At 45.7% G+C, this 13,335-nt stretch overlaps 2 protein-coding genes across 12 annotated transcripts in view; one reads left to right on the forward strand and one right to left on the reverse strand.

Moving 5' to 3' along the window:
- The window catches only part of NAA38 (N-alpha-acetyltransferase 38, NatC auxiliary subunit), a 24,189-nt gene extending 14,399 nt beyond the window's left edge, over window positions 1–9,790 (reverse strand). The window contains exons 1-2 of the mRNA XM_068530428.1: window positions 9,702–9,790; window positions 7,760–7,857 (exon numbers count right to left, since the gene is read on the reverse strand). The gene's annotated coding sequence lies outside the window, so the exon portion shown is untranslated. The remainder of the gene's footprint in view (window positions 1–7,759; window positions 7,858–9,701) is intronic.
- CHD3 (chromodomain helicase DNA binding protein 3) overlaps window positions 9,312–13,335 on the forward strand; it is a 25,230-nt gene continuing 21,206 nt past the window's right edge. For 10 of the 11 annotated variants that reach the window (XM_068530415.1, XM_068530416.1, XM_068530420.1 and 7 more), the window contains exon 1: window positions 9,312–9,607. In XM_068530415.1, coding sequence (XP_068386516.1) covers window positions 9,337–9,607 — 271 coding nt within the window. In that variant the 5' untranslated portion in view covers window positions 9,312–9,336. Of the gene's footprint in view, window positions 9,608–13,069; window positions 13,179–13,335 lie in introns of those variants that run through there. The other variant, XM_068530423.1, reaches the window with a different exon arrangement.

The following is a 13,335-nucleotide window of genomic DNA, read 5'->3' on the forward strand; positions in this document are numbered from 1 at the left end:
TTGGGACTACCAAACTTGATGAACAAATGTTAGATACTATCTCCTGTTCTCTCTCTCTCCATATATTTTTAAGATTATTTTTTTAAACTTGAAAAGATTTTTAAATTTTTATTATAGAATATGTGTTACTTACAGAAAGTTCCAGGTAGAGAAGCATAAAGATGCAAAACAAAAATCACTCTTATTCCTATCACTCAGCAGAAACCAGTATTAACATTTTAACCACTTCCTTCTAGTATTTTCCTACATGGTTGTGATTATACTACATATATGGCTTTATATTGTTTTATGCAATTAACATTAGATCATAAGAATTTGCTCATGTCATTCTGTCAGTGTGGCAAAAGGTCAACAATCAGTAAATCCAGGTGAAGAGTATATGGGTATTCACGGTACTTCTTCAACTTTTCTGCAGGCTTGAAGTTTTTCAAAATTAAGAAGTTACAGGTGGGGGGGAGGGATAAATTAGGAGTTTGGGATTAACAGATACACACTACTATATATAAAATAGATAAACAACAAGGACCTACTGTATAACATAGGGAACTATATTCAGTATCTTGTAATAACCTATAACGGAAAAGAATCTGAAAAAGAATATATATATAAGTATATAACTGAATCACTTTGCTGTACACCTGAAACATTGTAAATCAACTGTGCTTAAATTAAAAAGAAAAAAAAGTTACAGGTGGGAAGGGAACTAATCACAAAGAAAAAACAAGTGAATGATAACACAAGATTCAGGATACTGGTAGGGCAGGGGGCAGGAGAGGAATGTGGAATATGGAAGACCATTACCAGGCTTCAAAGATGTTACTAATGTTATATTTATTAAACGGATACCGAATACATGTGTTCATTTTAATATTCTTTGTGGTTGATGTATGTTATACATACTCTTTTGGACCTGTGAAATAGTTCTCAATAATAGATATAATATTTTAAATTAAAAACCTCCTTTCTGGGCTTCCCTGGTGGCGCAGGGGTTCAGAATCTGCTTGCCAATGCAGGGTACACGGGTTCGAGCCCTGGTCCAGGAAGATCCCACGTGCCGTGGAGCAACTAAGCCCGTGTGCCACAACTACTGAGCCTGCGTGCCCTAGAGCCCACGAGCCACAACTACTGAGCCCGTGCGCCTAGAGCCCATGCTCTGCAACAAGAGAAGCCACTGCAATGAGAAGCCCGCGCACTGCAACAAAGAGTACCCCTGCTCGCTGCAACTAGCCTGTGCGCAGTAACGAAGACCCAACGCAGCCAAATATAAATTTATAAAAACAAACAAAACAAAACAAAAAAACCTCCTTTCTGTCATGAACTTACCACTCCAGCTGTATGAGGTCCACATACTACTTGCTGAATAGTTTCTTACTCAACCTAAACTGCCCTTCTTCCTCCTCTCTGCTATATAGGTCTTAGTTATGTTTTGGGGCCTACTTCAAGTACAACTACATATGAAAGTCCTTCAGTCCCCCTCCCCTCCCCTCCCTAAGAGCTCTCTTCTCTGAACTCTCAGATTTTTACAGCCCAAAGCAATCATCACTACCACATATCCTTAATTAACTTTTTTGTGTGTTTATTTCTGATCTCAAATGTCTCTCCTCCCTCCACCTAACTAATCCCTTGGTCACTAAAAAATTTTCAAGTTGCTTTAAAAGATGCACAATGAAAAACAATGAAAAAATATGTTTCCCTTCCCAGTGGTAATGACTACAGTTTCTTGTGTATTCTTCCAGGAATATTCTATGGAAATTCACATTTTTTTTCCCTTTCATCAATGGTACCATATTATACATGCTCTTCTATAACTTTCCTTTCTTCCCTTCATATTTTAATTAGTTTTAAAACCAGAACCTCACTAATGTCCTCTAAAGTCTAACTACATTACACACATTGATTATACTTTGCTTCCATACTTTTCTCCTCAAAGAACGAGAAATTAGTGAGGCATGATTTCTTTAGAGAAATCACACTACTTTTTGTCCCATTTGGCTTCATTTGTTAATGTAATCATGAGGCTACATAAATTTGTTTACACAAGTAAATACTGTAAAAATTCAAAATTATCAATAAAGCTAAATATCCCCCTTGACTATTATTTCCCAAAAGTAACCACTGTGACCACTTTGGTATGTATATGTCCAGAATTTTTAAAAGAAATTTATATACATATAAATGTATCTGTAGAAACATAGTATTGTTTTTAGTTTCTCTGAACATAAATGATATCATAATGTATATACTGTTTTGCAGCATGCCTTTTTCCATTCAACAATACAGTAAAGAATCTTACTATGTAGATGTAACTCATTTTTCTTGACTGCTGTATAGTTTATTTAGTTATTCATTACTGTTGGAAATTTAGAGTGTTTCCAATTTTTTGCTATTACAAACAACGTTGTAATGAACATCTTTGTATGTGTCACCTCATGCACAAGTGTGATGACTATTTCTCTAGGGTAGATGATAAGAGGTGGAACTCTGTATCAGAAAACATGTAAGTTTAATAATGTACTAGATAAATTAAGTTGACCATTGCCAGTCCTGTAGTATAGCTGTTATAAATAAGTTATACATGTGACCATCAATTTTACGTATTAGTTCCTTTAAAACCCTAGGACATCCATTGACTTATAAGTCATTTAGTATATAGAACAAAGAACAGCAGACTAGAAATTGGAAGATACAGGTTCAAATTCTGGTTCTGTCCCTAACAACAAACTTGATCTTAGGCAATCCTTTCAACATCTGGGCCCCAGTTTCTGTACCTACAAAATTAGATTAAAGTGATGTTTCCTAAAATATGGTACCTATACCACTGGTAGCATGCAAGATGCTTTTATTTTTATTGACTTTTAATAATTATTTGTATTTTAAAATAAATCAGGAAAATTATAATTACCTTATCAAATCAAGGATTTATGGATATTATTTCTTAGTTATATAAAATTTGCTTTTTAAAGGACATTTGTTTAAGTTAAAGTGAATTGAAAAAGGAAAATAGTATGCATATAATAGTATAGGTGGCATGTAAATATGGCAAGTCATGACTATGATACATGAAGGACTGAGGTTTCTTACTTCATGAAATCTAGAAGAGGTTAGGTTAAAGCAGTAGATCCCAGACTTTTAGATTACAGTGACCAGTAAAACATTAAAAAAAAAAAAGTTAGTGATCAACATGGAGTTCCTGACTTTTTATTGCGCTAATTAATGACATTAAGAACAAAACCAAACCTATATACCCATCACCATTACTTAACAGAAAGATATTAAAAATATTATTTTGTAACTATAAAACAAGTACCTGTATGTTGAAAAATTTTCAAGTTGTACAGAAGTATAAAAACTCATTTTCTTTCTCCTTCTCTCTCCCTATAAAATCTATCATGGACATCCTTCTAACACAGATCTACCTCATTTTTAGAACATTTTAAATAAACATAATATACTGCTAAATACATTAGCATATATATACATATATATTACATACTTGTTTCATATAAATATAGCATATTACACATTTTATATAAAAATATATGAGAAATATATAATCTCAGAACAAAGGACAGAGCTCCCCAGGAAAGGACAGGTGGCAACCTTACTTAGCCATCTAAACACTGGTTTAGATGACCTTCTAGCTCTAAACTTCCATGATTAAGCCTCGAAAATCCTCAGCATTTACATGCTTTTCATTATTACCACTAACTTCTGTATTTCAAAAGATAACTAGGAATCTCTTTAACATCTCCTTCGGTAGAAAATCACAGACTGCAAAGTGCTTTTTCAGTCCTTTGATCTTGTTGCATGAGTTCATGCCTGTGCTCTATCAATCACTCTCACTGGTTCCCTACATCAGGGTTTTAACCTGGGCTCCATAGGTTTCAGGATAACATATGTGGTATTTTGTGTAGATACTGTTTTTCTGGAGGAAGGGGTTTATAACTTTCTATGATCCAAAAAAAAGGTTAGAAACTATAGCTTTGGATGTTTCTAGCTTTTTTTTAAATAAATAATCTTATTATTGGCTTGGGAGTCCCTTACAATTTTTTTCTTGTTCTTTTTTTTTTTTGCAGCAGCAGGGGTTGGCATCTAATTTCTGGTTTGCATTTGACAGCTGTATTCCTGAGTTCCTGTTCTCACTTTCTTAATGGTCTTCTCATTAAAAACAAAAAAATTCTCTCCTACCAAATAGTTATACGGTATTTTAATTTTTTATTTTATTTTTATTTTTTGAAGCACAGAAAGATAGAAAAAAGCAGAGTGGTGCCCACTTTGGAACTGACAGGCAGGGACACAGGCAGCTAGAGAGAGCAAGACACACAGGCACATATAAAAGGCCTCAGGACAGACAGAATAGACAGCTAAAAGAAACAGAGAGGAACCTGGAAACACAGAAGGAAAGACACAAGAACTGAGCACACAGAGAAGAAGCAAGGCAAAAAAACCCAGACAAGCTGGCAAGGAGAGAAAGGAGAATTAATGACAGAGAGACAGAGAGGCAGGCAAGATCACCAAGAGGGACGCAGACAGACAAACAGAAAGGGGGAGAGAGAGAGAAGAAGAGCAGACAGAGAAAGAAAACAATAAACAAAGAAAGAAGACAAAGTGATAATAGCGTTTTATACTACACAGTGCATTATAATTTATAAAGTGCTATCACATACATTATTGCAGGCAGACAGGGAGAATCCAGCAGACAGATGGGGTGATGGAGGGATACAGGCCAATCAGACAGAAGAGAGGGAAGGTGGCCAATCAGAAAGAGAGGCTAGAATGGAGCCCAAGACAGACAGTTAAGAGGAAAGACAGAACCAAGAAAAGAGAAGTGAGAGAGGAAGAGAGGGAAAAAGAGGAGAGAGAGAGAGATAGAGGCTGAAACAGTTAAATTCAGGAATACAGGCAGTGAAAAAGCAAAAATGAAAGAACAGTGCATTGTGTGTAGAAGTTTTATCATCATCTTTCTGAAGACACCTGGATAGAGGGTGTTGTCTGTGCTTCCCCCAAGGAGTTATAACATCTCTAAGGTGGCATGTAATAGGAGCCAGAAGGAAGGATGAAAAAGGGAGAAAGTTTTAGTAAGAAGCAGAGTTTTTTAGACTAGGAGGAAGACAAACTTCTTGGACAGGCCTAGGTCAACAGCCTAAGAGTACTGCTGAACCTAAAAGGATCTAGATTCATATTCCTTTAAAGAATTCATATAAACTGGGAAAAGCAGAGTGGGCCCCTATCTGCTCCATGGGCATGTAAGCTCAGCTTACAAACCATCTGTACTTATTAATTGTTCCTATATTTGCAAGGTATTTTTCAGTACTACCAGTGCTTTCATGGTTTTTCTCAATTAATACATAGTTTCAGTGATGAAGAGACCAGCAATGGCGTGTGGTCATCAGGACAACTCCAGACACAGAGCAGAACAGGATATTAGGAGAGAGCACGCCCTTCCTAAGCACACCTCAGGTCCTGGTAGTAAAAGCGTGTAACTAGCAAGCAGTCAATCAAAAAGACAAGTACCATAAAAGAGAATCAAAAAAACAAGAAGCAAGAAATGGCAAGCCCAGTGAAATAGGAAGGAGGACTGACAGACTGACAGAGGAAGAAGCATCCAGCAAAACTGGGAGAGAATTTGGAAGGAGTGCAGCAAAAAGCAATCAGACATGTATGTGTAGACTCTTCTCTCGAACAAGATCCAAGAAATGTGTAGTGACTACCTCAGAGGAGAGGAAGTGGGGGGTAGGAGGGAGGCTTGCTCTCATACAGGATACTTTTAGTACTTTAAAAATTTTGTGCCATGTGTATGCACTATCTATGTAAAAGCTGATAGAAAAAGGAGGAGAAAAAAAGCAAGCAGAGATGTGGACAGCAAGAGCCAGCCAGGCAGACAGATAGCAAAAAAGCAGAAAGACAAGGAGAGACTGGGAAAATGGCAAAAAGATTGAGGCAGGCAGACTGTGTGAGGGGCCATAAAGATAAAAAGAAAAAAGAAAGAACTGAAACAGAGGCAAGCAGTGAGAGAAGGCAGGGTAGGGGATATGGCAAGAAGGCAGGTAAGACTTTGGGGCAAGGGGGTCACTGACAGGTCTGTGGTAGCGAGACTATCAGCATTGATGGGATGCTGGAATAGGGGAAGCCAAGGGAGAAAATGCTGATAAGCAGACACACTAAAAAGATACAAGCTTTAAACAGTGGGACAACAGCAAGCAAGTAGAGTAGACAGGCAAGAAGACACACATAAAGGGAGGCCAGGAAAAAGCATGAACTAAATAGACACAAAGAAGAGAAGGAACAAGTAGAAGGCAAGGTAAGAGGCAAACCAAGACAGGGAACCATGGTAGGGACTGGAAGGTAGACAAACCAAGAGACGGAGACTAAAAAAGTGATAGAGTCAGGCAGGCGGGGAGACAGATGGCTAGAGAGAGAGTGGTGGGCAAACAGCCAGAGAAGCAGACAGACAACCAGAGAGAGAAAGAGGCTGCCAGCCAGTCAGGGAGGAGCAGACAGGCAGGCAGGCAGGCAGGCAGACACCATAATAGGAGCAAGCAGGTAGAGAGGCAGGCGGAAACAAGGATAGAAGAAGAAAAATCAAGAGATCAGTAGGGAGAGAAAAGAGAACAGGAGATGCAGGCAGGCAGAGGGGGAGATGGACAAGAGGGAGGATCAGGCAAACTAACAGATCCATATGCAAAGCGCACTCGAGAGAATGATGAATGTTTGTACAGGGATGCACACAGCCACCTTTCGCCCCCCACACCTGCAGCTCATGGCACATGAGGCAGGCAGGCAGAGGCGCTCAGCACAGAGGGAGAGGGCGCAGCATGATGCGCAGGGCTGCCCACATGCACGTGGGGACACTCTTCCCAGACACACACAGAGAGGCCAGAAAGAGGGGGAGTCAGGCACACATGAGGAAGAGGCACACGCAGTCAGAGCCTGGAAGACAGAAGTAAACAGAAAGAAGACAGAGATGGAAAGTCACTTAGAGGTGACAGAGCCTGAGAGTCAAGGGATGAGAAAGGACAGTCTCGGTAAAAAACAAAGACACACATACACAGAAGCCCATGTACAGAAAGAGTGGGATACCCAGATGAACTAGTACACAGGGACCGAGAAAGAGGACATAACAAAATCAAATGGAAGAGGAATAGGAGTTACACTCAGTACCGGAATGATATGGGAGCAGAAACAAGAGAACTCCAAAGTCCAGGTTAAGAAAAAGATGGAAATCAATGTTCAATAAAGAGCATTAGCTGGGATTGGGGGGTGGCACATCAATAAAGAATATTTAAGCCTTGTAAGCAAAAATATGCCCTGTCACTATTACTTTCTGGTTGCTGCCTACCTACCCCTCCTTCTTAAGGTACTCCCAAACCCTGCAGGGGCTGCTGGGTGGCTGGCAGCTATACTCAAGAGACAGAGAAACAACCCAGGAGAGAAATGATTCCACAGGCATGGGATGGGAAGCAAGGAAAAGGTCAAAGTGAGATCAAAAGAATGGGAGGAAACTGTAGTAAGAAAAGGGTGACAAGAACGAAATAGGGTTGAACTGAGCTATTTGCCCTTCTTCCTTTGCTAGCATTGCTGAACTGGCAAGTTTTATTTTATGACTTCTCTGACCAAATCTCTGGATGAGAAAGCTACTTGTGGACTCCTTTTCAACCTTCCATCTGATTCCTGATACCACTTTAAAGATAAACATTGGGGTACAGTGGGAAACCATGGGTCAGAAAGTCAGATGAAAATGTGAGTGTTAACCCCCTACCTCTTTCTTTTTCTCAGTCCCAGTTACTTCTCTTTTTCATGGTACCTCAGTTTCTTCCACTCTATCAGTGTTGGAGATCATGGAGGAAGGGAAATATACTGAAACAGGAGAAAAGAGAAAATAATTTCACAATCTTCAGACTTAAAAGAGAAAATAATTTCACAATCTTCAGACTTAACTCTTTCCCCTTTATTCTAAAAATCTGTTCTATTTACCCCCTAATTTAATTTCCCACATCAGATGAATTTTATATTCAAGTAATTGGGGGAGGGGAAGGCGAGGTAAAGGAGAAAAGAGTGAGGATAAAATTTACAATTATAAATCACTGAAAAGGCTGGGCAAAGGGGAGAATCAAACATGGACTCCTTTGAAAAAAACTCAATCATCGTATCTATTCATATCTCTCCCCCAAAAGTCACTAGGATTTCTATCACTTCTTTAAAGAAAGAAAAAAAAATTCCAGTACCCCTTCTCACTTAAAACATACACAATTAAATGCGTTTTGACTTCAATGAGGTATGTAGAAAGAGAGTTACATATAAACATATATTTCATCTTTTTCCTTTTCAATGCCTGAAGGGGAAAAAAAAAACCTTCACATCAAACCACTCCCTTCTGAAGTATTCAGAAAAAAAAAAAAAAAAAGCTTTTCTTTAAGAGAAGGGAGGTGGGGAGGAAGAGACTAGTAAAGAAAAAAAAATTTAAATCTAGTTGGACTAGTATCTAACTAGTTAACCTTTAACAATTTATGCTGATGTCAGACTGAGCATGAGTACTGATTAATGCCCCCCCTCAAATATTTTTTTATAAGGGGGGAGTTAGTCACAGCAGCCATTTTTGTTTTATGCAGAAATCCTTCATGCCCCCCCCCAACGCGCACACACACTCACTCACACACACACACTCAGTACACAAGGAAAATATCTCTATTAATCTGTGCACTAATCAGTTATAAAAAAGGGAGAAATTTGTGGGTTTCTGGGTAGAGGCTATGAGATGGGGGTATAACAGGGAGGAGAATGGGGGGGGTGAAAAATGAAATATTAAGCCAGCCATTTTGTTTTAAAAGGGGATTTTTCCCCCCTCTCCGTGTCTTCACGGAGGGGGTGGCGGTGCTGCAGGGGGGGTTGTTTTAAAAATAATTTCCAGGCGGCCATCTTAGTGCCTCAGCTCTGAGAAATATTTCTGAGCGCCCCCCTCAGAATTTAAATATATTTAAAGCAACGGAGAGGGGGGTAGAGAGAAGTCGAAAACTTTTATATATATATATATTTTTTTAATCCCCTTCTCTTGTTCTCTCGGGAGGAAGGAGAGAAGAAAAAAAAAGTCCTCAATTCTCCCCAAGAAAATTTTTGGGGGTGGTTTGGCCCCCCTCGTCAGACGGCGGCCCCGAGGGGGGGGTTTCGGAGAGGGGTGGCCCGGGGGTTTTGGGGGCTGGGGGAGGCGGTGAGGAGGAGGAGGACGCCGCCGCCGAGGAGGAGGAGGAGGAGGAGGAGGAGGAGGAGGTGGTGGTGGTAGCGGTGGGGGAGGCGGGCGGGCGGTGGGTGGGGGGGTGGTGGGGGGGCCAGAGCCACAGGATGGCTTCCCCTCTGAGGGACGAGGAGGAGGAGGAGGAGGAGATGGTGGTGTCGGAGGAGGAAGAAGAGGAGGAAGAAGAGGGCGACGAGGAGGAGGAGGAGGTGGAGGCGGCCGACGAGGACTACGAGGAGGACGACGACGAGGGAGTACTCGGGCGCGGGCCGGGCCACGACCGGGGCCGCGACCGCCACAGCCCCCCCGGCTGCCACCTCTTCCCGCCGCCGCCGCCGCTGCCCCCGCCGCCGCCGCCGCCGCCGCCCCCGCCGCCAGGTAAGCGGCCGCCGACTCCCCCCTCCGCCCCCCCCGCCCCAGACCGAGCCGGAGCCGCGGGCGCGCGAGGCCCGGGCGGGGGCGAGGCACCCACCGCGCGGCCGAGCCGAGGCGAATCCGGGGCGCGGGGCGCCGTCTCGGGCCCGTCGCCCCGCGGCGGTCCGGGCGGTCCGGGCGGGCGGCGGCGGCGGCCGCCGGGCCAGGCCTCCTCCCCTCCCCCGCCGCACCCCTCCCCCGCCGCCGCCGCCGCCGCCGCCGCCGCCCGGGTTGGAGAGCGCTGGGCGCGAGCTGCATGCGCGGACCGGGCCACTCGGTCGCGGCTTTCGGGGGAGGAGGAGGAGGAGATTTTTTTTTTTACCCTCGGCGGGGAGGGGGTAGGCAGGAAACGGCCGAGGCGAAGCCAGGGCCCCCTCCCTGGCCGCGCTAGGGACCGCGGAGACCCTGGCGGCCGGACGGCGGCGTGGGGGAGGGGCGCGTGGGGGAGGGGCGGCCGAGCGGGCGCCCCTGGGGCTTCGGCCCCGGTGGGGTTGGACCGAGGCGAAGTGGGGTTTGCCTGCGAGGAGCGGACCGCGGCCCTCACCCCCTCGTCAGGAGTTGGGAAGGCCGGGGTGGGGGGGCGGGTGGCCATCGGACCCCCCCCCCCACCTGCGGGGACTTCGGTGCCCGCCAACTCTGGAGCGTGCGGTGGCACGTGGGGGAGGGGTCGGGTGAATGTTTGCGGGCGGCTGACGACTAGGGGCAGGTGGTGGCCACACTCCACGCGGACCACTTCCTGGAATGAGACTGGCTCCTGCCCCCTCTCTCCGGCTCGTACTACGGAGAGCAGTCATTGAAAATTGGGGACAGGGAGGAGAGAGGAGAGTGTCTGGAAAACCAGATGCCCCCAATCGCACCCTCTTTATCTCTCCTCTGCTCTGGGCTCTTTTGTGTCAAGTGCGCCCCCACCCCAAGACCCCGTCAGTCTGGGGTGGCCGAGCTGCCCAGCTGTGACTCTCACGTGGCTGCCATTCACTGTCACTCACTCTCCCGCTGAAACCACCCACACCCTGACCACGTTGGGGGGCGTGAACTGCCCACCCAGCTGTTCTGCAGCTTGACCGTCACTCAGCACCCCTCCCCGGGGATGACAAGTCACCCGCACTGTCTGGGCAGTTCCGTCCGCGGTGGAGGGGCCTGACCACTGCCTCGCGTCGGGGGCCCAGCAGTGGTCCCACTCCGGCCACCCTCCAGTGTTCAGATAGTGTTTTTAAGAATAGACTCTAAGTGAGCATCTTTCGGGTGTTCACACCCCCAGGCCTCTTGGTGCGGTGCAGCACAAATGCACCAAACTTCAAAACGTCTAACATCATACTCTTTGTAAAACTGTCATATTGATCTGTGTGGCTTCAGTGGCAAATGTTCCTGTCTAGTTGAGACAGCCTTTGAGGAACTGTGGGGTGCTTTCTTGGGCCGGGAGAGGAGGGCTATGTGTATCTAATGGAAACAGGATAAAGTCCACCTCCCCTCCCACCAGGCTGGTCCGAAAACCGGAAAAGTTTTTTAAAAGTTATCCCAGAGAGCCCACTGATTTTGCAGAAGGGAGAAGGAATAAAGAATTGTGGGTAGGGGATTGCCTGGAAGACAGCAGAGGTGCTAAAAAGAGAGGAAGAAAGGATGTCAGGTTAAGTTAGGGCATTAGCAGCTCTCGCTTATGTGTATTCCGAACTTGGAATGTGGTATTTGGGGGTTTTTGATCCCGGATTTGGGTCTGTGAAGGGGAGGGCATGAAAGACTCTGAGGTCGAGATGGGTCTTTGTGTCAATACTCCCTCCCCTTTTCCCTTTGCTTTCCAAGCATCGTGAAATGTTTTTTAAATTGTATATTTGAAATGAAAACCCACCTACTCTCTCTCCCTGGGCAATTTTATCTTCCTTTCAGCCCTCTAAGTCAAACGGGATACACCCTCTCAGATGACTTTTTGAGGTAAAACTTTAGGAAAATATTTTTAGTCTGCCCATTATTTCTGTCTACCTAAGTGTGGGCAAAATAACCCTCCTCTGAGGCAATATGTTCAGGTTGCCCTCTCTCGTCCTCCTCTAGAAGATGAATTTATACGTGTTAGAGGTTTCTATTGTTTTTCATTCTGACGGCTTTGATTCTCACCATTTTGTTTTACATTCTTACCCAAGACCAATTTTATCCCTTCCCCCCTCTCCAGTCGCCGTACATTGTTAAACGTTTAAAATAATAGCACTCGTGCTGATGGGGGAAGGGAGCAGGAAGCCAAAAACTCATTTCTTCTCCCTCCCCCTTCTGGCAAGTCTAGAGAAATAATATAACATAATATATAGATGTGATTCCTTGGGGGTGGGGGTGGGGAATGGTTGTGGGTGGTGCGGAAAATTCTGGTAGTTTCTTTGCAAAAGGTCTGAAAATACAAACCCACCCCCTGCACGCAATACGCATGTGCAGCAGACCTATTATGGTGGTTCGTTGTGGGGGAGGGAGGGGAATTTGAGAAAAAATAAATATATGTGTGAGAGATTGATGGTGAGATTAGAAGAAGAGAGGGGCGGGCGGGAGGCGAGGCTCGCTGCGAGGCTCCTCCTGCGTCCTCTGGCTCGCCAGGCTCCGCCCACCCTCCTCGCCGCCCTCCTCCCTCGCCGTCTTCCCGAGATCTGAGCCGGGATGTGGGAGAGTCTGGGCTCCAGGCCAGCATTGAGTGGCTGGTGAGACAGAGGTTGGGACTTAGATTTGCTTTCTTGCCCTCCCTTCCCTTTTCTCGCCGTCTCCTTTGCCTCTCCGCACCACCGCCGTCTTCCCAAGTTCGGGAACCTCCCGCTGGGGTGGGGAGTGGAGTTAACTGGCTGCGAGGTCCCAGGGCTTGTGTCCCACCCCCCAGCTGGTGGAGACCGAGGCCATTTCCCTGATCCTTAGCCAGTTGGCCTGCCCTTGCCTCTGCCCCGGCGGCCTCCGTTTCCATGTTCATAATAGCCGCGGTCCCTGGGGTGAGGGAGCGCGGGCTGCTGGGGCATGGCGTCTTACTGACTTCCTATCAGGGTCCCCACTCTGTTTCCACACCTGGGGCTGCCTACAGGCACCTTCCCCGCTCCCACAATCCCCCAGTCCTAGAGTGTCTTCCTGCACAAGAGGGCACAGGATGCTGGAGCTGTGAGAAGTAGCAATGAAGGAAGGAGGTGCCTAGATTCTGAGGCAGTGGAAACCAAGGCCTCCGGTGTTAATTGTGGCTAATTTTCCTTTGGCTGTTGTGGGAAGAAGGATTGTGTGTCCTAGAGCAAGGGGCTGGGCCAGGCCCAGACTTTCCCCTCCTGCACAGCTGCCTCTGCCTGAGCAAGACAGGTCTGGCGGGTTAATCTAGTGCTCGCTGGGGGAGGGAGGCCAAACAGGGCCTCATGTCTGTGTGGCGTTGGTGTCTTCCTCGTCGCGGAGTTACTCTCTGTCCCCTGAGCCTCCACAGTCCGACAGGGGTCATGGAGAATGGGGAGAGGGGACATCTGGGAAGAACCAGCCCCGTTCTCTCTGACAGAGACATCTGGAGAGAAAGCCAGGGACCTAGCCCTGCTGAAAGCAGGTACAGGCTGTCCTCTGGGTTTGTGCTCATGAGTATGTGATGCTTGTGCATTTGAGAATGCATATGCGGGGTGTGTCTGTGCCCGTGTCTTTGTGTGGGTCTCCCATACTGCTTATATATGAATGGGTTAGGATGTCTGGGACTAAATTTGGAGACA

The sequence above is a fragment of the Eschrichtius robustus genome, chromosome 20 (assembly GCF_028021215.1).
Source record: "Eschrichtius robustus isolate mEscRob2 chromosome 20, mEscRob2.pri, whole genome shotgun sequence".
Lineage (NCBI taxonomy): Eukaryota > Metazoa > Chordata > Mammalia > Artiodactyla > Eschrichtiidae > Eschrichtius > Eschrichtius robustus.